The 26,524-nt window shown below is 43.0% G+C and overlaps 1 protein-coding gene across 1 annotated transcript in view; it reads left to right on the top strand.

The window, feature by feature from the left end:
- Window positions 1-26,524, top strand: part of LOC138268099 (hepatocyte nuclear factor 4-beta-like) — a 237,087-nt gene that overhangs the window by 158,113 nt on the left and 52,450 nt on the right. The window contains exons 5-7 of the mRNA XM_069217474.1: window positions 3,757-3,912; window positions 7,966-8,053; window positions 9,287-9,439. Of these exons, the coding sequence (XP_069073575.1) occupies window positions 3,757-3,912; window positions 7,966-8,053; window positions 9,287-9,439 (397 nt within the window). The remainder of the gene's footprint in view (window positions 1-3,756; window positions 3,913-7,965; window positions 8,054-9,286; window positions 9,440-26,524) is intronic.

Raw genomic sequence — 26,524 nt, 5'->3', positions numbered from 1 at the left:
TACTCATTTACTTGTGAGCCTCAAAAGATCCTTCATAGGACATTGGGTTTCTCAGGGCATTGATTGAATGACCTTGACTGAAGACTTCTCTTGAAGTGAGTTGCCATCTGCTATCGATTGGTGACCCTTCTGCTGCTTACCAGAGGCGTGAAGCATGATTTTCAGAGAGCCTGCTTCGAGCTGTCCCCCTGAGGCGTACATCTAAGTATGTGACACTGATGCCTGCTCCTTGGTTAAGCCCTTTTTTGCTTCACTAAACTCTTCGGAGCGGCTCACCGGTGAGATTCTCACCACCAATCAGATGTAAAACAATAGCACCCGAGTCTGTACAATTGTTACATAAAAAGTTCTGGGATTGCAACAATGAGGTCTCTCAGGGACAGTGAGAGATAAAAAGCTGCCTTCAAAATTGAAAATATGTTAATGGATTGAAAAGATCACACCAAACAAGCAAGCAAGTCAAACCTTGATTCATTTCTTCTTTCAAAAAAAGTTTGAACTGAGACTAAACTGTCCATTTTAAAGCACAATTTCCCCTACATACTGGCTACCAATCTTTTTTTACCGCTTTTTACATGCCGTTCTAAGTACAAACTCATAAAGGGCCTGATTTCAATGGACCCACAAAATGCAGGTACAAATTCTGCACCTGCTGATTTGTATTAGCGTGGGTTGCACTAATTTGTGGGTATGAAGTATGCACTAAAGTCTGTGTTTCACACCTTAAACAAAAGAATCGCACACCAATAGCACATTATTTCACATTTCCAGGAGCACGAAGAGCAGAGGTGTGCAATGCTTAATTTGTAAAAGAAAGAGTGCTGGTGCCCGGAGCTCTGCACAGAAGCCTGCCTTTGGTGCACTTAAGCGTCGGTGCACCGAAGGCCAAGGGTGGTAGTCTTAGAAGCATCTTATCCCTCTTTAATCTGCTACCATACACTGCCTACTCCTCTACCTCACTCTTCCTGGTTTCTGCATTCTCCCTTTGTCACATTTTTCTATCTTTCTCTTCCTCTGTCTTTCCAATTTGCGTGTTTGTCCCTTTCTACCTCCCAGGAAATGTCTGATGCGGAAAAGTAATTGTGGTCTCAAAGTGTTGGTGGCCCATACGGCAACCAGCAGCTCAAATTATGCATCGCATGCATGACTTGTCTTTACATGGTAATCCCATTTTGGGAGCAAACAGTACTTTGCGCCTAGAACGGGATTACCAGCCCCATTGTGATCAGAGCCTGGACTTTTCTTTATGTTGGGATCTGTTATACCAAGCAGCTTTAACTCTTCACAGCATTGAGTGCTGTGTTCTTAGTGTTGCTTGCAAGGCTGGAATTTCTGTGCTGCAGCCTCCAGGCTTTAGGTGTTTCTCCTCTATGTCCAGTCTGGCCCTGCTACTCAGGCTTGTCAGAAACTTTGTGGTGTTCGAGTAAGAAACATGATGCAGGTCCGTCTCTGTTTTTATGGCGACAAATATTGGCAGCAAAGGTTCCCTGCCTTATCAAGAGTATATCACATAAATGGGTCAAGTAGTCTGATGTGGTACATGAATACATTTCGCAGTGGCAGCGTGGGGCTAAGATAAGAGCAGGACCTGAGGCAAAAAACCCAGGCTGTCCTCCCTCCTCCCCCCCTTGTGACAGCCCTGCTGCAACTCCAGCCAGATTTCTGATAACAAGCTGAAAGCAGTGGCATAATGCAAAATGATGGAGCCCCACTGGCAGAATGTGAAGAGAGCCCCCCCCCCGTCTCCCATATCTCACAGATATTCATTGGCCTTGGGGTAGAAGGGACACCCTCAAAAATCTGGTGGCCCCTGAAGGCTTGCCCTTCCCCCATACCCCCCACCCCCACCCACACTACAGAACCTGGCAGGAAGAGCCTTCTTGTATTTTTGATAAGCTAACCATTCTTGCTATTGCCTCCTATTATCATTTCACAATAACCGAGGGAGAAAATATTGGATTTTTTTCAGTCAAAGGGTCCATAATCCGCAGTCACTTTTTACAGTTGCTCTCAGCCATAGTGCTTTTGGCACGTCACTCAGCTAGACTATTTTTCCTATTACTTTTGATTTAATGCCTTCAGAAAACAAGAATTGCCAAAGTCAATATATCTTGCACTTGGTGCCAGCCTTTTGAATTTGTCAATGCTTGTTTTGTCATTTTTTTTGTAAAACTTTACATTTGAGGGAGCCGTTGGGCACTCACCAATATACAAAAAAAGACATTGACTAAAAGCAATTTTTTTTTTAAATTTCAAAATGCACTAATTGACATAGCAGTCCCTGGCAACAGAGGGAACTACTTTGTATGCGGATGTGCTGTTTGTGAAATAGAACAATGCCGTCAGTCACACTGAATTTAACCAGTGTCTGAAGTGGGCTCACCTATTGCCCTATGCAACAGGCTATCCGGGGCAGAAGAAAAATATGAATGACACAACAACTGACCAACGAATAAAGGGAGTTGGCTAAAGGTGGCAATAATTAAGTATATTATATATATATTTTTACTAAAACCAAAAGTTATAGACTAACTCCAGACCTAAAAACGTTATTGATTATTTAAGGTGAAACCCACTAGTGGGAGTGTTTCTCTCCTGTCCACGAATGCAGATGGACAAATGGATCCACAATTTGAGAAGAGAGTTTTTTTACTTTTACCCTCTTACATAACTAAGAGCCTAAATGAAGAAAGCATATTTTATTATGAAAGACATTTTCAGAAAGAATCTCAGTAGTGCAAAATCGGATGCATTTTGCACATTTGACAAGCTGTACCCTTAGCCCTAAATGTTCCGACCCTCACCTGATAATTCTTCGAAAAGACAAAAACATTCCTGGTTTGTTCACCAGGCTAGGATTACACACAGGAAACTGAACTTGCATCCATACTTTCCCAGCCCTTTTCACCTGTTAAATATCAGGTTTGGCCTCTTGAAAATTAACAGTGGGGCGAACTATATTGCACCCAGTAATTACCAGGTGCAATAAACTTCACACTCCACAGGGATCACGATTTAATGGGGGTACTCATAATCAAGCCCTAAGTCTTTGAGATGCATCCACCTTTTATACCTTCACTAAATTGTATACTCTTCTGATCCAGTAGGAACGGGGTCATTTTATGTCCATGCACCCTGACCTTCCGCAGGATTTACAGTCTCCTTCTCATGCAATACTATCCCAATGCCATTGTCATGCTACAGATGGTGGGTAATATGTCAACCTCTAAGATTGCACAAAAGTATCTGCTTCTAACTGCAGCCTTTGAAAATTATTATTTTTAACAATACAGGTGGTTTGCAAGGAGTAGCTGCCACATGTGGTAGTAGTGCCTTCTGACATTCACTTTCATGTGCATAGACCATGATGCCATGCAACATGCCAATATTCTGCCACTGGTCACTTGATTCATGATTTATTCCTTCATATGTGTGTCTCTGCCACATTAAAGATGCTGGTGTGCACGGCTACCGGCCAGCTTATGTACATTCCTAATCCATATAATGCAGTGGGGCTTTAGTTTTTGTCTTTTTATTGGACGAACTGTTTCAAAGTCATTTATCTCTGGTGTGAGGTTACTGTTCTTGTGTTGTGTGTAAAGGGCCTTGGGTGTTTGTGCTCACCTGCAACAATTTTGCTTCTACAGAGTCTACATCTTTAATTATCTTCTAAAATTGTCCTTCCTTTTCATAAAGCAGTGTCACCTGCACCTGGGATTGGCCAAAGACAGTCACAAGTTTGCTTGTTTCTTCCAGTATTCATCCTTAAGTCCACTTCACGGTACAGAGATGGCCACGAAGAAAATTGCGACCATCAGTGACGTGTGTGAATCCATGAAGCAACAGCTCCTTGTTTTGGTGGAGTGGGCAAAGTACATCCCAGCATTCTGTGAGCTTCCACTGGATGACCAGGTGAGGAAACCTTGCTCCTTCCTGTAGAACTATCTCCTCTGCCCTATAGAGGCCACTAAACTGAGACTAAGATGATTGATCGAGGAATTTAGCTTGAAAATAGACAGTAACACAGAGCCATCACTCAGAGTCCTACCCTACCCAACCCATCATCTGCACGTGAACACATTGTTGGAGGCAAAATAATACAAATGATTACCTTTCTTTTGACGCCAGTGCATCTCTTACCACGAGAAATCTGACAGAATGGCACAGCAGTTTTTAATGCTTGATGCAAAATAGAATTTGCCAGCTGAAGTGCTCCACAAAAATTAATCAAAACAATGTATTCCCCCTTTAGTAACCTCACCTTATTGAAGCACCAATCCTGATAGCAAGTTTGTGTGGCTCTCACTGTTTATATGGGCTCGGGCTGTCACCATCACTTTGTTCAGTGTACATCTGAGGTGCCTTTGGGTAGGTGTCATTGGGATTATAAAGAGACGTTTAAAGTACACAATGGGGGTAGGCATAATTGAAGTATCCTCAGTCATGTGTCAGTGAGACAGAGGAGTAACAACAATCTTTTCAAAGGTTTTGATATATTTTTAAATGCAATGATTTACATTTTACTACATTATATCCACAATATAATCTTGGTTTTCAGGATAGTTACACATAGCATATGTTTCCATGAAATAAAACAGATACAAATGAATAGCCCATTTAATCTGTCAGGTTTATGGCTGTCCATAATTCTACATATCTCACCAGGGTATTCATTACATAAAAACACCACCTCTTGGTCAGACAACCATTTTCTTCTCTACATGAGATAAATGATTGGGCAAAGAGGTTATATATGAAGTACCTAAAGTTATTTCTAAGTTCTTTCTACACTGAGAAAAATGTGAAGACGGGCACCACATTATCCCTTTTCTCATTTTTCATGTTTTTCCGCCAGTCTGATAATTTCTGCTCAGCACACCATAAGAGCACTGGACAGCAATGTCTTCATTGGCAGAGGTGGGCCGTGTATCTTCCCCCCACCAGATGGTGGTCTCCTAATGGAAGGATCCCCTAGACAGTCACACACATTAGAAAAGTGGACCTGCAAAAACCATTTCTAGTCTCAGCAGTGCATGTCCTTCCTTTGCATGGGGTACCCCCTGGGCGACTGAGTACCTCCTGGAAGCCCATACTCGTGTTCAGTATCACAGACTCCTTCTGTTAAGAACCTGCATCTGTTAATTCTACAACGTCCCTATGGTACTGTAGTTCAAGCAGACTGTAACCATGCATACCTCCAGATGCAAACTGCTGCTCCTCACTTAATAAGGGTCTTAGGTTTTGCCATTGCTTGTCCCATTCCTTCCTAATTGTTTGTATGCATTTTTATGGAGAGTGTGGTTGCATACACAGCCATAGATGAATGCAGTTTATGAACTCCTGCTTAGGTAGCAAATATTTTCTTCTGGAAAGATCACAAATGTATTGAGCTAGACCTGTATATAAGAGAACACAAAAGATCTACTTGTGTAAACCTGTTGTTGTTACGTTTTTGGTATTCTGGGTCTTCTGCATATACATGTTGTCCAAGGTAGTGGAATGCATCCTTTTTAACCGACTGACTATCTTTCCTCTAACCACGCTCAACCCCTGTAAGTTGGGCTTTCATGCTTTCCACTCAACTCAGATCTCTCCCTTATTGCCACTTTTATCTTTTCTTCTCACCACAGTTGAATATCTTCCAACCCAGTGGCAGACTGTACTTTTAGGAGGGTCAGGGCGGTCGGGCACAAACGCACAAGTAAATACTCGCACTCGAGCATTCACACATGCATGCGCATACACACATTCATTCACAACATTCACTCTCAAATATTCATGCACACATGCACCAAACATTAAAAATAAAATCATACTTACCTGCATACACAGCACACACTTCAGAGATCCCAGGAGGGCTGGTAAGCCAATGAGTGAATACAGCAGTCTCTAACTCATGGCAGAGTGGGATAGGGTCAGTGAGACTGCTGACCCCACCCCACTCTTCGATGAGGTGTCACTGATTGACACTCTGTCCTGTGCACTTCAGGGCTTAGAACTGAAGCATCCAGGTCCAAGGCAATCAGTGATGCTCCCCCTCGTCATGAGGTGGAGGACGTCAAGGTGCTTTGCCAGACTGTAGAGGTCATGCCCACAGGAGCTATGAGTTCTTCAGTCCGTCAAAGGTAAGCTCAGGCCACCAGGATCCTGCACATTGAGCACATGTGTAGCTCCTGGCTGCCTGACCTGACCTTTGCTCAGCCTGACAGACACACTTTATGGTGGCCAAAAGGTGAGGGTGTGTGGCCCCTAAGCCCTTTAGGATGGGCCATGGCTGGTCCAACCTTTTTCTTCTTGACATATCTGCTATGACTGTAGAGCATCCTACACTTCTTTCCTCCAACCAAACCATAGGTAACAAGGGCTACACATGTAATCTGTTCCTCACATTTCTATTTCTCAGTCGTATGGCATTACCACAGTTCAGCAGAGACCCCTCTAACAGTCTGTGTCCTTCCAGGGCTAGTACTAGGCCCAGTCCTAGTATTCGGATACACCCCTCCCTTTGGAAGTCTCATCTGCTCCTTTGGCTTCTCCGATCACCTTTACACTGATGACACAAGCATCCTCTTCTCACCCTCTTCCTTACCTCCAATTATGCATCACTGACTTCTTCACTGCTAAACAGAATGGGAAGGCTCTCAGGATCCCTATATTTAACTCCTCAAAATCTGAGGTCCTTCACTGTACCTGCTTCCCTGAACTCATCCCTTCATCCTACACACTTTTCTGCAAATATCTTGATTTTCATTTACTCACCCAAAATCCTTGGGCTTCTCTTCAACCATTTCATGATTATGGGGTTGTTAATCACTCCCACAGCAGAGGCATCACACTACAAGGGTCACAAAATACTAAACCTTCACTAATGTCTCCCATTCCACACCACCAAGGATTTTATCAATTCACTAGTATTTAGTAAATTACCCTCTCTCGGGCCTCCCATGGAAAGCGAAAGAAAGAGGAGAATATGATTTATTGGTTTTTAAAATGAAAACACAAGTTAAAAACACAAAGCAGATTTTATGCTCGAACATAGACCACTAAAAATAAGGGAGAAAAAGCTATATGTCTGCTACATTTCCATTGCCAACTATATCTGCTATAGTACAAACACATGAGCCTCTTTTCACAAGATTTACCGAACAACATATTAGGTACTGGATACCCATCGAGATTCAGGTTTAAGAGAAAAGTAAGTAAGAGAACATGTCAGTGTGGAGTATTTTAGAGAAAAACTTTACTGGCTGAGAAACTGACATGAAGGACTGAACTTTCTACAAATTTTGCCTGGAATGAAAAGCCACAAAATGATTATTTCTGTATGAAACTCTCCATACTCAAAACTTAAGTGTGTGTCTTGATTCCAAGGTGAAATCACTTGCTGAAACGTCACAGGAATGTAGGTGATAAATTATCTTGGGAATGGATGTTACTGCAATTCACTTCCGTTAAGGTTTTCTTCATTTTTTTATATCGACCAATTGATTTAGATTCTTTGTTTGATGCAGGTAGAAACTCACGCACTTTCATTGGTCGTAGTTTGGAATGACTGATAAAAAGTGTACAATTCAGAATTAGCAAAGATCATCACAATTTAGGGACTGATTCACAAAAGCATTTATGAGTACAGGAAGTAGTACTTCAGTAGCACTCTTTTACGTACTCCCACATGCCTTTACGGTTCTGCCCTTAAGCATCCCACTCCCTATTAGTGAAAGTGAAAAGAGGGTACATTTACACTAATTATGTATGAATATTCCCTGAACAGTTCCATTTTATTCTCTTAGTATATGTTTTGGGGTTAACTCACAAAGGCACGTAAGAGTAGACCAAAGAGTACTGCAAAAGTATTACTTTATGTGCTTCAAATTGCCTTTATGAACAGCTCCCATAGTGAGTAATGTGAGCTTTAATCAATGTTCTGACCAGCTGCAGTTATATTTTCTTACGATGTGATTACAGGTTGCATTACTGCGAGCCCACGCTGGTGAACATCTTCTTCTTGGAGTGGCAAAACGTTCAATACCCTATCAGGATTTCCTGCTGCTAGGTAAAGCAGTACAACCTAGATTCAGAACAGATGTCTGTATGTGTGTATGTATGTATGTATGTATATAGTATTTCTATAATGTAAACCAGCCAATCCTGTACAGGGTCAAAGACAAGCATAGAGTCTACGAGCGACAAGAAAGGTATCTGGTTTGTGGGCAGTTATTGCATTGTGATACAGTGTTCTTTAAAGAGACACATTTTCAACTCTTTACTAAATACGGAGATGTTGTTTCAGATCCTTGATGTATAGCTAGAAAGGCATGCTGTCTTGTTTTTTTCCTAATTTTATTTTTACAATTCCTGATCTAATTGTACTGTAACAACATGAGAAATCCAGCATTTAAAAAAAGAAGACTTTGATTTCAGACAGCAATAGCTGTAGTCTGATTTCAAATTTCTTGTCATTGTGTAACGATGAACAGTGATCAATGGAGAGGCATACCTCAAGTATTCTACTTTAAGACCACCGATGGTGGAAGATGCTATAGAGAAATCCAGGGATTTATTAAAAGGCTTGCATATTTGAATATCTTCTATACATGGGGTACCACCAGTTAAATATTAAGTAGGCGTGAATGTCACCAAATTTGCCACAACCATATTTATTTTTGGTTGCACTGTTGTGTAAAAGACTTCAAGTATTCCTATCCTTCTCTATATACATCGAGCTGTTAAAGTTGTTTCCAATTGTTGCAACTCAGACCTGCACAAATTAAACCATCTGTCAACATCATGCTCCATAGTGTCCTTTCTGTTTTCTCATTGCTCTTAGATCTGTCTGTTCATTTTGTATATAAATCATAGTAACCCAGTACTAGCTCAGATTGAAATTTGATGATACCCTCTAACAGCATCTCTCAGTTTTAGTTGTTTACAGATGCCTTATCAGTGGCACTGGTGATACTAACGTGTGTGTAGGCACATATGGTGGTGTGAATATATTTCAGGTGTCTCCCATGCAAAATGTCGGCCTTCTCAACATGATGCACATGGTTGTTTGTGGTCTTACAAAAGCTATTTCCATACCACAACTGTGACACACTTTTAAATGTGGTTGTTGTTGTTTCTTAGAGCCGAGCATCTCTTATGTGTTTTACTCATTCACACATTCTTTAAGTTTGTTTATCTCATATTTGTGTCACATTTCTTTATATCCTCTAGCTACAGGGATGAGCAATCCTTGTATATATTTACATACTTGGACAATTCAAGTGTTTTTCATTTTCCTTAGGGAATGATTTCATTATCCCAATGCACTGTCCAGAACTTGACATTGCTCGTGTTGCTACCAGAATCTTGGATGAGCTAGTGAAGCCCTTAAGGGAGATACAGATTGATGACAATGAGCACGCCTGTCTCAAAGCGATCATATTCTTTGATCCAGGTAGGATTTCATTTTTGAATTTTCCAGTTCCTCCCTGTCAGTGCATCCTGATGTATGTAGATATACTGTGGTCCAAAGTTAGGAATTCTGCACATCTGGTGCATATTTTCTATTAACAGGTGATCAATGTTCAACAAACAACAAACCGGAGATCGAGAAATATTTTTTAAATCTAGTTTTGTTACAATTACTTAACTTATTTATATCTTTACTGGGATAATTCAGTTCACCATAAACACATTTTGGCAGATCCTTGTACATATATCAATAGTTCAATGTATTCTTGCAATTTCTAAAACATAATGTATAAACATATTAAGGTGACTCATAGTATAAAAAGGTAAGTAAATTAGTTTATGTCTTAAACAATGAGGAAGCGAAGAATTGTCCCAGAACACATCTTTAGAATCACAAACTACTTACACCTCTTTGGACCAGTGTTTATTTGTGAGATATTAAGCTAGTGCGCAGTGGTTTATTAGTTGGCCTTTAGTTTAGTTTGGTTGCATTTTTAGGTGGTACCCGGTTTACAATAGCATCAAGGTTCTTGCTTACTGCACAGTCTCACTCTTACTGTGCATTTTAGTACTGAGAGCCCTCAACTTTATAATGTAGGAAATAAAACTAAAAGTACCTTATCATAAAGAAGTTGTCAGATTCTTGATATATGCATACCTGGCACAGGGCAATGTACGGCCGGATCAAGAATGCTTGATATCCCAGGCAAAGTAACAATTTGCCCTCTTATATAAAGTTACACCCTTTTAAAACTAAAATCCGTTTGCTATGATGGACATCTTTCTGTCTATTGCTTCAGAAAGTTGCAAACATTGCCTTTTGCCTTTGGCAAGCCCTAGTACAATCTGAGGGTTCTGGGAGATGTATTGAAGGGCACAGGGGGAGAGCGAGGACCTCTTGCCAGACTGAAGAGAAGTGACAATTCATTGCAATATCTGTAAAACGGATGCATGAAAAGATCCTTGGTCCCTAATCTATGTGCTTAGAGTATGATGTCTGAGCTTTTGGGGGATTGTTTTTCAAGTGATGAGATCTATTCTCCTCGTTTTCTTGCACAGATACATTTTGGGTTTTTAGGAGTCAACACCATTGCTATTTTTGTCTTATTTCACGGGAAGTACTACTTTTTTCATTTTCCTCCATTGGAAGTCCATTGAATCATCATGTATTTTATGTTGCCATGGTTGATGGGGGTACATGTGTGCTAACTAAATGACTAGAGATATTTTGCAGAGCTTATAAGCAAAACAGCAGCAGAAGTAGGAGGGTAGTTAGTTGAACAAACAGGAATATATCCGCCAAACATAACCATTAAAAAAACCTGGTAAGTGGTATGTTCCTTGTCCCATTCATTAAAACGTTATTACCTGATGGGTACAGTATCCTACGAAAGGACCAATACTCTAAAACTGTTTGTGATGTAGCAATCACCTGAATTGAAAACCTCCCATGTAAAATGCTGTGGGTGTGAAGTTTCTCCACATTGAAAGTCTTTCTACTGCATTCTACGCTTATTCCAATAAGCCCACCAGGTTACATTATTAAGCATCACCTCCTTCGGTAGGAAAACACTTTCAGTGAGTATTTAATTGAGTTTATCACTGGCCAGCTGGTACCTTTTTTAGAGAATATATTTATCGGGGACTTCAGCTTGCACATGTCTAACGCTAATGATAGGGGCTCTGCTGAATGCAAATCAATCGCTGCTACAGGTTTCCTTGGAGTGCCTATTTTATATTAAAATTGCTAGACCCTATTCTTGACAAAGGATCTTCTCATTGCCACAATTATGTTAAATTAAACATGCTTGATACAGCAATCATGCCCAAAAACAAGATTCTGCAACAAATTTACAAAGAGTTTATGCAATGTAGCACCACAAGTAAATTCGCTGTACTGCATTGTCTGAATGGGAGAGAACAGAACTGCACCATAACTACTAAAAATGGGTCAGTTGTACTCTGTGCCGCCGCTGGCACACATCTTGCACCCATGCATCACTGCAGGCAACCATGCTCCATAGTGCAACGGTGTCTGTGTTGTGGTTAGCAATGTTTTTGTGCAGGAAGAGGTCCCTTCCTGTATGAAAACTATAAGACATTTTTCTCTTTATGTGTCCTGTTAAATCCAGGACACATGTAAAGAGGAAAAATTAAAAAATATCTGCTCGTTATGCCAGAGAGGTGCAGAATTTTGACACAAATTCATGTCTATAAATCTTTGCAGAAAGGGATTTGAGTCAAAATCCAATACTTTTTGCATGGGAATGCCCATGTGTCACCCATGGAATGTCTGGTTACACAAAATAATGCATTGTGCTGCGCTGCATTACCTTGGGTTACAATTAGGCGTGGGTGGAGTGAACAGAGTCTGGCTTCGCAGAATTCCACAGAGCTGAAAATAAACTCTGTGGAATTCCGCGAAGACTGAGTTCCGTGCCCCGCAGAGTCCTCCTGAATGCACCCATCTCTGAAGTGCTAAGCAGGTTCAGGTCTGGTCAGCCAGGATCGACCCTACTTATCGCTTTTGAGATGGGCACATTCAGGAGGGCCGTAGGCAGTGAAAGCTGCCGTTTCAGGCCTCTTCTGCACTGACCAGCGCAGAAGATGCCTGAAATGGCAGCTTTCTTTCACTGCCTATGGCCCTGGCCTGAACCGTAGGCAGCAAAAGCTACTGTTTCAGTCCTTGTTTGTTCACAAACAACTACAACAAAAGAGATGGACTTACCTGTGTCTTCCCGGGGTGCATCCTCTCCTCGTCGTCCGATGGCGATGAGTCTTCAGCGGCTGCCTCCCTCCAGCCTCTGCTCCGGTGCGTGCTGCAGCACAGTTGAGGGCTGTACAGCACAAGAGCAGACTGTCTGCGATTGCACTGTCCAGCCCATACTGGGCCTCAGCGCGCACCGGGTGAGCTCCCTAGTTACAATCCAGTGCAAATCGAGATTTATGTGGGAATGTAAATCTCCCCAATAGATTTATGGTCTGCATTAAAAAAAAAAGTAACTGAATCCTGATGCGAAGTCATTCTAAAACTGGGCTCCTGTTTTTTCATTGTATAAAAGAACCAATCAGGTACTTCTATATGCTTTTTGTATATGTGTGCTGTATTTATCAACCCGTTGGTTGCCACGGACGTAAAGGTTACATCCTGGGCAGCACCGCTCGGGTGCCCAGGACGTAACAGTTACATCCTGCACCAGGCCCATGGGGGGATTAGGGCAGGGATGGAAGGGGAATCGCTTCCCCCTTCCATGCCCATCCCCCTCTGGTCCCCACCCAGTGACATCTGGGGGGGCAGATCGGCCTATATTAATTATGCCGATCTGCGCACTGGGGGGCGGAAGCTACTAGACAAAAGGGATTTTTTTTTTTTACAATAAGGAGAGCAACTCCTTAGGCAAGGGTCGCTCTGGGCATTTTATTTATTAGTCCTTTCCTGCCCCCCTATTTCTATTAGGCCGATCTGCTCCTGGGGGGGGGGGCAGAAACCACGTAGGCACCAGGGATTGGTGTGTGTTGTTTGGGGAAGCAGCCCCTTGGGAAAGGGTCGCTCCCCATGGGGGCACATTACTATTGGCCATCTCTGCCCTACCCCCTTAGAGGCAGATCGGCCTATTTTTGGACAGCCCATTTGTCCCCTAGGGGGGCAGAAAGCCTAGCAGAGACAAGGGAATATTTCTTTTTTTTTTTTTTTTTAAAGAGGGTGGGGTATGCCCATACGCCCACCCCAAATGAATGGGGACAAAGTTGTTCTGCCCACCGGTGGGCAGACGGGGCAATTACCCCCTGATCCACTCCCCGGGTGGGGGGCAGAAAGCCTACTAGATGCCAGGGAATTTAACAAAATAAAAAATAGTGGGGTGGTGGCTACCAACCAGTAGGGGCAAACTAAAGGGGGTAAGTCTTTCAGCTCTCCCCCTGCACACTAAAGGATCTTATCCCAACGGCAAGCAAGAGGACGTTTGATTATGTTGTGTTTTGGTTTTACATTTGGGCCATGAGAGCTTGTCTAACCCACAAAATCGTCCCACTTGGAATGATGAGGGCTGCACTTTTTGGACTTTGGGACACTGCCATGTAGAAAATCTTCGAGACCTAGACACATCTGAAAACTAAACATCTGGGTGAGTCCAGGGTGGTGTGCTTCATATGCACCCCGCACCATTTTCCTACCCACAATGCCCTGCAAAACTCTAACTTTGCTTGAAATCATACATTTTTGTGATGGAACATTCCAGAATCAGCCGGAATCCACAAAATTCCTACCACCCAGCATTGTTGCATCTATACCGATAAACATTCTGCCCTACTTGTCAGCCTATAAACGTTTCTTTCAAACTGCCCTTTTGGACCTGCTTTGGTTGCCCCTCAATTTCAACATGTTTTTGGCTCCTCCCTGTCACAGGCACTTGGCCCACCTACACAAGTGAGGCATCATTTTTTTATCAGGAAACTGAGTGGAACGTTGGGTTATAGGAAATTGTGCCGGTGGGGTGATCCCACACAGAAAATGTGGGAAAAATTAGATTTGTTTGGCTAAATTTGAGGTTTGCTGAGGATTCTGGGTAAGAAAACACTGGAGGATCCACGCAAGTCACACCTCCCTGGACTCCCTCGGGTGTCTAGTTTTCAGAAATGTCTCGGTTTGGCAGGTTTCCCTAGATGGCTGCTAAGCCCAGGACCAAAAACGCAGGTGCCCCCTCCCCCGCAAACACAGGTAGTTTTGTATTTGATCATTTTGATGTTCCACTTAGTGTTTTGGGGAATTTCCTGTCGTGGGCATTAGGCCTACCCACACAAGTGAGGTACCATTTTTATTGGAAAACCTGGGGGAACGCTTGGTAGAAGGAAGTTTGTGGCTCCCCTCAGATTACAGAACTTTGCCGCACCGAAATGTGAGGAAAAGGTGTTTTTTTATGCCAAATCGTGAGGTTTGCTAAGGATCCTGGGTAACAGAACCTGGTGAGAGCGCCACAAGTTACCCCATCCTAGGTTCCCCTGGGTGTTTACTTTTCAAAAATGCACAGGTTTGGTATGTTTTCCTAGGTGCTGGCTGAGCTAGAGACCAAAATCCATAGCTAGCCACTTTCCAAAAAACACGTCAGTTGTCAATGTAAAAATGTGATGTGTCCATGTTGTTTTGGGGCGTTTACTGTCACGGGCACTAGACCTACCCACACAAGTGAGGTACCATTTGTATCGGAAGACTTGGGGGACTGCAGGTTGGAAGGAAATTTGTGTCTCCTCTTAGATTCAAGGACTTTCAATCACCGAAAAGTGAGGAAAAATTGGGGGGTTTTGCAAAATTTTGAGGTTTGCAAAGGATTCTGGCTAACAGAATCTAGTGAGAGCCCCACAAGTCACCCCATCCTGGATTCCCCTAGGTATCTTGTTTTTAAAAATGCAGAGATTTGGTAGGTTTCTCTAGGTGCCAGCTGAGCTAGAGGCCAAAATCCACAGCTAGGCACTTTCCAAAAAACACATCAGATTTCAATGTAAAAATGTGATGTGTCCACTTTGCGTTTCCTGTCGCAGGAACTAGGCCTACCCACAAAAGTGAGGTACCATTTTTATTGGGAGACTTGGGGGAACACAGAATAGAAGAACAAGTGTTATTGCCCCTTGTCTTTCTCTACATTTCTTCCTTCTAAATGTAAGAATGTCTATTTGAGAAATGTCCTGTAATTCACATGCTACTATAGGGAGCCTGGAATTCAGAGATATGCAAATAACTACTTCTTCTCAACACATTATCTTGTACCCATTTTAGAAATAAAGGTTTCCTTGATACCTATGTTTCACTCTTTATATTTCACCAAATGAATTGCTGTATACCTGGTATACAATGAAAACCTATTGCAAGGTGCAGCTCCTTTATTGGCTCTGGGTACCTAGGGTTCTTGATGAACCTACAAGCCCTATATATCCCCGCAGCCAGAAGAGCAGAAGAGTCCTGCAGACGTAACAGTATATTGCTTTTAAAAATCTGCCATAGCTGGAAAAAATTATAGAAGAAAATGTGGACAGAAATTACTCAATTTTTTTTTTTTTTTACCGCAATTTCATTTTTTTATTTATTTTATCTGTTACTTTCTGTAGAAAAACCTTGAAGGATCTACACAAACGACCCCTTGCTGAATTCAGAATTTTGCCTATTTTTCAGAAATATTTAGCTGTCTGGGATCCAGCATTGGTTTCACACTAACTGGAAGGAGGCTGAAAGCACAAAAAAATAGTAAAAATGGGGTATGCCCCAGTAAAATGCCAAAATTGTGTTGAAAAATTTGGTTTTCTGATTCAAGTCTGCCTGTTCCAGAAAGCTGGGAAGATGGTGATTTTAGCACTGCAAACCCTTTCTTGAAGCCACTGTCAGAGGTAAAAAAACACAAGCTTTCTTCTGCAGTCCTTTTATCCCATTTTTTTTTTTTTTAACTAAATTTTCGCTGTAGTTTGGCTAATTTTTTTGGTCTCCTCCAGGGGCACCCACAAACTCTGGGTACCTCTAGAATCCCTAGGATGTTGGAAAAAAAGATGGGAATTCGGCGTGGGTAGCTTATGGGGACAAAAAGTTATGAGGGTCTAAGCGCAAACTGCCCCAAATAGCCAAGAAAAAGCTAGGCACCTGAGGGGGAAAAGGCCTGACAGTGAAGGGGTTACTATCAAAGCCCAAAAACTTAGCATATTGCGTGGTATTTCACTGTTATGATTTAATAAGCCCCAATTTAGGATCACAGACAAGCAGGATGACGAGATGTGTCAACATCATAGTAATAAACGGAAAAGTAGAGCGCACGACCACACAATTTGCAACCCTCAAATATTAGTGAAAGAAGTCGTTTTATTTCGGCAGACTGCCTCTCTACGCAGACCGTTTCTAATTGGTCTCTTTAATGTGCGTAGTTTTAATAATTTCGCAACAGTTGAACAGTTTTCACTTGGATGATGGAAACAGCACTTGATTAATCCAGCCAGCAAACATACCTTCCAGTAGTTGCATACCTAAGGAAATATACACATGTGAAGCGGTGTTATAGACGGACTAATACATTTAGGATGGCGGGTACCAAAGAGAAGATATTAATATATGAACCAGTCTCAAGGCGCCATCTACAGGTGTAAAAGGTAATGTTTGAAATGAAAGCTTGAAACCTAGCTTGTATGTAGTTTGCCACGGGCTTTTTGTATGCTTTCGAGTACATTGAATTTTTTTAATGGCTATCTATGCACGTGCAATTGTCCTAGTATGTAAATTTGATAATGGGGAAGGTGAGTACAACAGGGAGGGTTTGGGTTTGTCAAACCGGAAAACTCAGCTCCTCTGAAGATGCTTTTCTGAATCTCCAGGAATCGCTAGAATTGTGACTGGCTACCAGTGGAAGAATGGATGACTCCCAATAACCAATAGAATTATGTTGTCGCTCTTGTATAGATGATCTCCCCCGTAGCAACGGCCATTGTAACTGTCATCCCTTAACAGAAGGAAGAAAGCACACCCTAAGCACGTTTCTATTACGTAGGCGTTTGTCCCTTTTCACCAACAGCAATAATCTCATAGCTATATATATGTAAAGTAATAAACACACACGCATTCTCTTTAGGGTGACCACCTGGCATTGAGGCAAATTCTGGACAGGACTGTAAAAAATTCAGGACAAAGGGTCAAAATTCAGGACAAAAATTCAGGACAAAGGGTCAAAATTCAGGACAAAAATTCAAGAACAAACGTCAGTTTTACAGACACACGCAAGAGAGGCCATGCCTCACTATGTTGTCAGTGCATTTATTTACTCTTTTTTAACATAGCACTATTTATTCACTGTGGTCTTTTTGTGATTGCCTCCTGGTATGGTACATTCAGGTGTCACATTACGTCCTTGTTCAGTAGTAAATTAATGCCCTTCGTAACTGCGGCAAGGCCATCACCCCTACCCAAATCTACCCGATCTTTCCTGAAGAGAAAGTAACAGCAAAATTTTGATTATGTTTCTGAACATTTTAAAACCCCTGGCAAACAGTTTGGGAAACATTAAGGTAATTAACCTTATGCTAGTTTAAACAAATTGAACAAAAACATCTGGCTTACCCCAACCGCCCATGGACTTTCAACCTAATTTGTTTTTAAAGAGGCAGGGCAGATGGTGTGGGTGACAGTCTCACACCTAATGTCAGGATGTGATGTACCCATAACTTGTCTGTAGTCACACTGCACTAGAGTGTATGCCTGGGACTCTACATTTATCTCAGAAATGGGAGCCCGGACTACCAATGAAAGATAATAAAAGAGGAGGATGAAATCGAGAGCAAATGGGAGGTCCACGGCAAGTAATTCAAAGGGTTGTTGCTAAAAACTGGATGAATAAAGAAGAGAAGAACAAGGTGGGACAATTCCTAAAATCAGACAAGATGGGCCCACCAAGACTATTCAAAGGTATTGGGTACCTGGGGAGTTGTCTCTCCACACAGGAGCGAAACAGAAGGGGCACTGTCAAGTGGTTGAACAAGCATCACACATCCACCTTGGCAAACTCTTCTGGTGCAGTGGTCCGCTGTTAGTGCTTTTGAAGGGTGAGCAGGGGCCAGACCCCTTGCAAGGTTGTGCAAGGCAATTGCCCGGTTTGTCCATGTCTTTATATGGTTTTGAAATTGAGCAAAAGCCAAACTAGAGATCTGGGTTATCCCTAAGTGTCAAGTACACATAGAATCTTCGAAATATTTGGGATGTAAATTGCACAAACAAAATTTACAAATTTTAAAATTTAATTAGTGTTTCTTTAACATATGGCACTGTTTTCGCCTTTATATACAATTAGATCTCAGACTGAACTGGGAACCAGTTACCTTTTGATACCTAGTGATCAATATCTACCATTCTTACACTGATTTCCAGGATGAAAATCTCGGCAGAACGAACGGTCCCTCCAAGCCCAGTTTGCTTTTTGGTCTTCTCTTCTGCTTTCTGTAGAGGCCACGTGGCACTAGTGAAGATGGGGTGCTACCCCAATGATAGTATTATTTTGCAAACCTTCCCCTGCTCGTCCTTCATTCCTTCTTCAGACAGGCCACACATCTGATTTGGTCACTGCGGCGCCATCGGGAGCTCTTTCCACTCTAAAGCCAACTGTGACTGCGGGTGGATTAGGTCTTCTGGACTTAGAATGCTATTATTCAGCTGCACAGGTCCAATGGGTGGCTCGCTGGCTTTCTGACCATCTCCCTGCATGAGATGGGGTTTACCAGTAAAGACTTTTAAGAAAGGCTTAATGCACTGCTCATTGTTTCCTGATGCTCATTCTACGGATCACCATCCGGGGTTATCATGCACGGCTTTCTCTTGCCTTGCCAGAACCTGTAAACTCACTGACACAAAGAAACCCTATGTTCCTGCACTACCTTTGCTAAGCCTTCCCACTCGCACAGGATGGCTGTGCTCAGAGCAACTCCATCAGTGGTATGTTGCAGGTGTCTTAAAATTGGGGACTTTGTTTCTGAACAGTGAGCTACTAAATTTCCAAACCCTTGTGGCAGACTACCATCTTCACCCTGGTCAACTCCTTACTTACAACCACCTTAAATAATCATTAAATGCCCTATTTCATGTCTGCCACCTAGCACTAACCCTACAAGAGGTGTACCAGAAGCTCTGTACCATAGGAAATGGTGGCAAACTGATAGAATAGGTGTACAGACCTATCCTGCAACATGGAAACCACTCCAGGTCTTCTCGTCATACTACCTGGGTGATTGTTGTGGCCAAACCTCTGCAAGATATGGACTAAAATACTGGACTTTCCCCACAAAGTATCCCACAGCTGTCACTTTAAGTAAATTCATAGTGCTTCCTTGTGAATGCATTCTGCCCGTTGCTTGCCATTGGCCTTGTGGTTTGTAACTCACAATTTGTTGCTTTCACTTTGCTGGCTTTATTTGTTTTAGGCTATGCAGCTTGAATTCGTCCCTAGCCCTTGGCAAAACCTTATTTACAGTATCCTGCCGAGTGCTCCCTTTCTGTAAACAGGCCTGTAAATCTTGTTCTTATCTTATCATATTTGCTGTGCATTCAAAGAACAAAGTCAAATGTCAGGCTCTGTCTTCGGTGGGAACTAAGGGGGTCATTCTGACCCTGGTGGTCATTGACCGCCAGGGTCAACGACCGCGGGAGCACCGCCAACAGGCTGGCGGTGCTCCCAAGGGCATTCTGACCGCGGCGGTATGGCCGCGGTCAGAAACGGAAAACCGGCGGTCTCCCGCCGGTTTTCCGCTGCCCTGAGGAATCCTCCATGGCGGCGCAGCTTGCTGCGCCGCCATGGGGATTCCGACCCCCTCACCGCCATCCTGAACAGGATGGCGGTGAGGGGTGTCCCCCGTAAGAGGGCCCCTAAAAGATTTTCAGTGTCTGCATAGCAGACACTGAAAATCGCGACGGGTGCTACTGCACCCATCGCACCCTTCCCACTCCGCCGGCTCCATTCGGAGCCGGCTTCATTGTGGGAAGGGGTTTCCCGCTGGGCTGGCGGGCGGCCTTCTGGCGGTCGCCCGCCAGCCCAGCGGGAAACCCAGAATAACCGCGGCGGGCTTCTGACCGCGTAGCGGTATTCTGTTGGGGGAACTTTGGCGGGCGGCGGCAAAGTTGGAATCACCCCCTTAGTGTTTACTTTTCTTTCTCTGACTTCAAAGTGACAGGATTTATGCGACAATCTTGCTGGGTACTGGGATTAGGAAAGAGGTTTTTCGATCACATGACAACATTTAAATAAACTTCAGAATATATCAGAATTAGAAGTACAAATCAAGCACATTTTTGTTAATTCTGAACTGTGCTGGAAACAAATACCTTTACATGATTAAAACAAATCATTGCATTAGGTGATGCAATTTCCACACATCATAATCTGTGCACAGTGTAGTTTGATTTGAAAAACTGTATATCTGTGCAAATGTAATGGTCATTTCAATTAAAAATGTGTTGTCTGTATTGGCAGTGTGTTAGCATACCATCCATACTGCACTCCACTCTGCTCTGCACCACTACACGCCACTTCAGCCTACTCTGTATCACTCTAATTTACTCCACTCCAAGCCACTGCACTCTTCTCCATTCGGAACCACTCCACATTATGCCACTGCACTCTATGCTACTTCACACAATGCCTCTCTACTCTACTATGTACCACTCTACTCTATGCCACTGCACTTTACGCCTCTCTACACCACTGTGCTCTGCTCGTGTGCACGCCATACCACTCCAGTCTAGGCAACACCAATCTAATCCGCACAACTCCACTCTCTGCCACTCTGCAACACTGCACTGTACGCCACAGCACTCTAAGCTAATACACTCTATGCTAATGCACTTTACTCTGTAACACTCAACTCTATGCCCCTGCACTCTACATCAATACACTGTACATCACTATAATCTACTCTGCACCTCTACACTCTATTCCACGGCACTCTACACTACTTTACTCTATGCCATCACACTCTTTGCCACTTTATGCAACTCCACTCTACCCTGCACCTCTCCACTCTAAGCCACCTCACTCTACTGTGAAATAATCTACGTTATGCCACTGCACTCTGGGCCACTGCATTCTATGCCACTGCACTCTACCCTGCGCCTCTCTACTCTATGCCACTGCACTCTACTCTGAAACAATCTATTCTATGCCACTGTACTCTATACCATTCTGACCACTGCACTCTAGTTCAATGCACTCTACACCACTGCAAGCTGACACTCTGCAACACTGCACTGGCCGCCACTATACTCTACACCACTCTGCTCTGTACTACTGCACTCTCCACCAATATACTCTATTCCACTGCATTCTATGCCACTCTACTCTGCCCAATGCCACTCTATGCAACTGCACTCTACACCAGTGCACTCTAAACAACTGCGCTGTATGCCACTGCCCTTTACTCTGCACCACTGTACTCTATGCCACTGTTCTCTGTATCACTCTACACCACTGCACTGACACTCTACTCTGCAACTCTGTACTCTACACCACTCTACTCTATGCCACTGCACTCTAGGCACTATACTCTACAATACTCACTCCACTCTGCACCAGTCTACACCACTGCACTCTATGCCACATGAGTCTACTCTGCACTCTGACACTGCACCACTCTGCATTACTGCAATCTCTGCTACTCTATTGTATGCCACACTACTCCATTGCACTCTATGTAACTCTACCCCATGCCACTCTATGCCACTGCACTCTCCGCCAATGCACTCTTAAACAACTGCACTATACGCCACTGCCCTCTACTATGTACCACTGTACTCTACACCACTGCTCTCTGTGTCACTCTACTCCACTCTACATCACTGCACTGACACTCTACTCTGCAGCGTTGCACTCTCCACCACTGTACTATACACCAATGTACTATGTACTACTGCATTCTATGCCACATCACTCTATGCCACTCTACTCTGCATCACTCCACTCTACAGCACTTTGCTCTACTCTGCACCACTCTACACTACGCCACTGCACTCCCTGCAACGTGAGTCTACTCTGAAATCTATGCCACTGCTCCACTCTACACTACTGCTCTCTCTGCTACTCCATTGTATGCCACTCTACTCCACTGCACTCTATGCCACTCTACTCTGTCCCAAGCCACTCCATGCCACTGCACTCTAAACCACTGCACTCTACGCTCACGCACTCTAAACAACTGCAATGTACCCCACTGCACAGTACTTTACACCACTGGGCTCTATGCCACTGCTCCTATGCCACTCTACTCCACTCCACACAACTATGCCAATTACTTTAAGTCATGCTGAACAGCAGCTACTCTGGTGTATAACATGGCTAATGGCTAAAACACATTAGCAAAGCCAATAACTCTTTCGTAGATGAGACCTATTGGCTTTGCCAATGTTTGTTAGTACTATGAGGTACTGAGGTACCTGAAATAACTGTGAAAAATATAATTACATCATAATAAAGGCTGCTACAAAATGCGCAAATACATTTCGTTAAATTAAAAAAAGGTGCTTCTCAAAAACAGATTGAATAATATACAGTTTATACCTAGTACTAAAAAATGTTATAACACTCCATTAAAACCACACACTCCGCAGCTCACCTTGGAACACCATTACAATACCTCTCTAAAAGAAATATCTTTGCCACCAGAAAACTTCAAGTGACTCCTTTTAGTAAAGTCAATGCAGGTTTTCAAGCCCCTTTGTATTTGCAGATTTACCAGTTGGGCACATTTGCATGTCTTCAGGTAAGGAGACCCCCTAGCAAGAAGGTCTGATTCTTATCTGTCTGCCCCTCCCTCAGAGCACAGGAGACTTCCTGCCTTCCAGTCCAGCTGGGGAAACTGATCTGCCCCTAATTTCACCCTGCCTCCGTTGCCCTTTAGGTGAAAGGCTAAAATTACGGACAAATGCTGTCCGTTAAGGCTTTCATCACAGACAACGGACGGCAGGGCGAAATTATGGACAGTCCGTGAAATTTACGGACGGGTGGTCACCCTAATTCTCTTAACATCACAAAGGTGATGAAAACCAAAGAAGACATCAAACAGTCAGGCTGTTAAACTTAGCATATCTCTTTTCTTGCTGCTCAAGAGCCTCTGTTTCTCTTTTCCCTAATTAGCAGAAAATCAACCTTTGTTAGAGCTGCAGAGTTATCTTACCCCTTCTTCAAATCTTATTTCAATAATGTCCTTAATGCGTAAGAGAACTGATAGTGTCAATCGTGTTTTAGTGCATTTAAAGCAATTAAACCCACTCCCTCTATAATGTGAGCTAGAGTTTGTGTCTCCGGGGCAGTTGGCGTTCAGGTTGGCTACGTATCAACGCAAAATACTCAGATTGTAGCCACACACTATCAGATCACTCAAAATGTTTCAAAGTGGAGCTTGATGTGACAAAGCGCCACCCACTAGTCCACAAAAGTGTGCTCGCATCAGTTTTGGTACGTTCATTACGCCGTACACTGGCATGCACTACACCTATCCACCAAGTCTTCCAGCCAAAGTACCACCCATAGAGGTCTCAGTGGTGTCTGTGACCTGGGCGTCTCAAGCACTTACACCATTGTTGTAGGCAAAACTAGAACATCGAATTTTCATCTTCACAAAAGCATCCATTGGCAGTGGTCCCCTCTTGTGTGACGTGTTGCTCACTCACAGCTAACAATATATGTCTAGATCCTGGGACTGTAGTCATCTAGCTCCACGACTCTGTGTGCTTCCCTCCACTGGTGACTCCATAGTAGGTTAAACATGTGACTCATGCGGTGATGGTAAGCTGGGACGTAGCTTCGCGGGTGTTGGGGTGTTACGCCCCCTTACAAATGCATTCTGTAGTAAATAGCCGGGTACAAGTGCTTTCAGTAGGGTAATGTGAAGTGCCTATCAGATTTAACCTGGAATTTGAACACGCCCACACTGACAAAAATACACACACACACACTCATGTTTAGAAGGCCTTAGAAAATAATAGTTTGAGAAAGTACCCTTAACAATCCACCCCCTTCTCTCTTTCTAATGCCCCATCAGCCCCCCTCATGTCCTACTTCTCAACTAATATGTTTGAAGAAGATGTCCCAGCAGATTATTGGGAAATCTGAATGTCACCCCCACACCCCCTAACAATACTAACCAAGCTATACAACGCCCCTGATAGTAAGCTTGACAGCTTGCATGTGGTAGGTGAAGACCCTCTGGCAAGAGAGATGTGTCTGGGAGTCTGTAGCCCAGTGTCAGAGTAAGCAGGTTAATATGTCCTAAAACATTGCAGAATGTGGAGACTATGCCAAGGGTATTTCTGCTTGGAACCTAGTAAGAGATACATGATTGCAAGGGGATCTTATGGGGCCCATAAACATAGTTGTCCCCCCAGGTTATTCAAACTGGCACATCACCCAAGGCTGGCACATACTGGAGGCGAGTTAAGTCAGCAGCCTCAGGGAAACACTCTGCAGCAATTTGAAATCAAACAAAAATCAAGACTGAGTGAAGAGTGTGATGACGTATGATACAGGCTAACGTAAGCAAACAATACTTCTTCTAGGGAGCACTTTACCTCGCGCTTACGAAGGGGTGATTTATGGGATTTTTCTTGCCCATGTGGGAATCATGATTGTGTCAAAGACTTTAATTTGAAAAGGTCTATTGAGTTGTTACAAGGTTGAGGTCCCATCTATGTAATGAAAGTTGAAGTATAATGTGTCAGTTCAGAGGATCACAGGTTCACTCTTTGGTTCATCCATAAAAAGAGAACGTTGGAAGCCTGTCTCTTTATGGCAAAGAGAGTTGTGTCCTTCCCCCAAAGAAAGATTTGAGAAAAAATTAGTCGATATGATGCAAATGAAAGCATAGTTTTTCAAATATATTAACAAGGCATGTTCATGGCTGGATCATGGCAGCCTAACTAGCCCTTACCTTGCAGCCCGTCGGGGAAATGCTAGAGTGCCCAAATAGTCAGTCGGGCCCTGCATACGCGTTGCAATTATTAGCAATATTATTAGGTTGGCGTGGTTCTCGTAGGGTGAATAAAACAAGCAGCCATTTTGTCCCTAGTGACAGCAGTATGGAAACCGAGTCAGCTGTGGAAAATCTTGTGTAAGGTGGGCCAGCATTTTCCAAATTGTGTGTCACAAGCAGATTTTTGGTGGGTTGGGAAAGTCCAAGCAAAAATAAAGTCACATTTCCTGGTGCTTCAAAGACTAAAAGGTCAAATGCAAGACTAGGTCGTCTGACAACTCGCGGTTTATCTTTTAACATGGGGATTTTGGTTTACTTTTATTTCTCTGCACAGTGAGAGTAGTTTTTAAAGTGAATTATGTGACAATCTTGCTCGAGATTAGGGAGTGTTAAAGGAAATGATGTAGGATGTTGTTTTTTTGCAATACACAAAATATAATTACCTGTGAATGAACTGCATGCATTCACCAGTTAGGTAATCAAACATGAAGCAAATTTTCTGTAATTCAAACGTGTGCTGGAAACAGATTTGAATTGGATCAAAACAAATCAAGTAAATTTACTTGGTGATGCACAAACCGTAAATATTCACAGAAACCCAACATTATCATTTGTGTGCTGTATAATTTTATTGGTGAAAATGTGCAAATTTAGTGGCCATTTCAATGGAAAATGTGCTGTCTATAAATGACAATGCGCTACCACACGATGCTTTAGGTACTTAAAAAACACTTCTCCACATGTCCATTAAAGGTAGGTGGGTTGCAAAAGGTTCACATTCTAAAAAGTGGGTCATAGTTCTTAAATCTTTGGAAACCAATGCACTAGACAATATTGGCATTGGTATATACCAAAATGACTGCACATTTATGGGAAAACTTGTTCGTAAACTGTCTGCCTCATTTTTGAAGTCATGTAAATCTTTAAATGTGAAATGTCCAGTCCCAGACCAGAATAAATCTGTCTGTAGAAAATATACACATCTAATAATAGCGTCAGATGTGAGAGGACCTAAGAGGTCAATGAAAGTAAACATGCATCATCTGACACCTAGTTCTTTCAGTTGTGAAGGCTAGCGCTTACGTGTGAACTCTTTGAGCTATATTTGAACCCAAACAACAAGAAAGTTCAGATGTGCATTCGGTGTGTGCTGCAGCACAGTTGAGGGCTGCACAGAACGAGCACAGACTGTCTGCGATTGCACTGTCCAGCCCATACTGGGCTGCAGCATGCACCGGGTGAGCTCCCTAGTTACAATTCAGTGCAAATCGAGATTTATGTGGGAAAGTAAATCTCCCCAATAGATTTATGGTCTGCATTAAAAAAAAAAAGTAACTGAATCCTGATGCGAAGTCATTCTAAAACTGGGCTCCTGTTTTTTCATTGTATAAAAGGACCAATCAGGTACTTCTATATGCTTTTTGTATATGTGTGCTGTATTTATCAACCCGTTGGGTGCCACGGATGTAAAGGTTACATCCTGGGCAGCACTGCTCGGGTGCCCAGGACATAACCGTTACGTCCTGCACCAGGCCCATGGGGGGGACTAGGGCAGGGATGGAAGGGGAATCGCTATCCCCTTTCATGCCCGTCCCCCTCT

The sequence above is a fragment of the Pleurodeles waltl genome, chromosome 12, assembly GCF_031143425.1.
Source record: "Pleurodeles waltl isolate 20211129_DDA chromosome 12, aPleWal1.hap1.20221129, whole genome shotgun sequence".
Classification (NCBI taxonomy): Eukaryota; Metazoa; Chordata; class Amphibia; order Caudata; family Salamandridae; genus Pleurodeles; species Pleurodeles waltl.
Note: the sequence above shows the minus strand (reverse complement) of the source record. Positions and strands in the feature narration are given on the sequence as shown.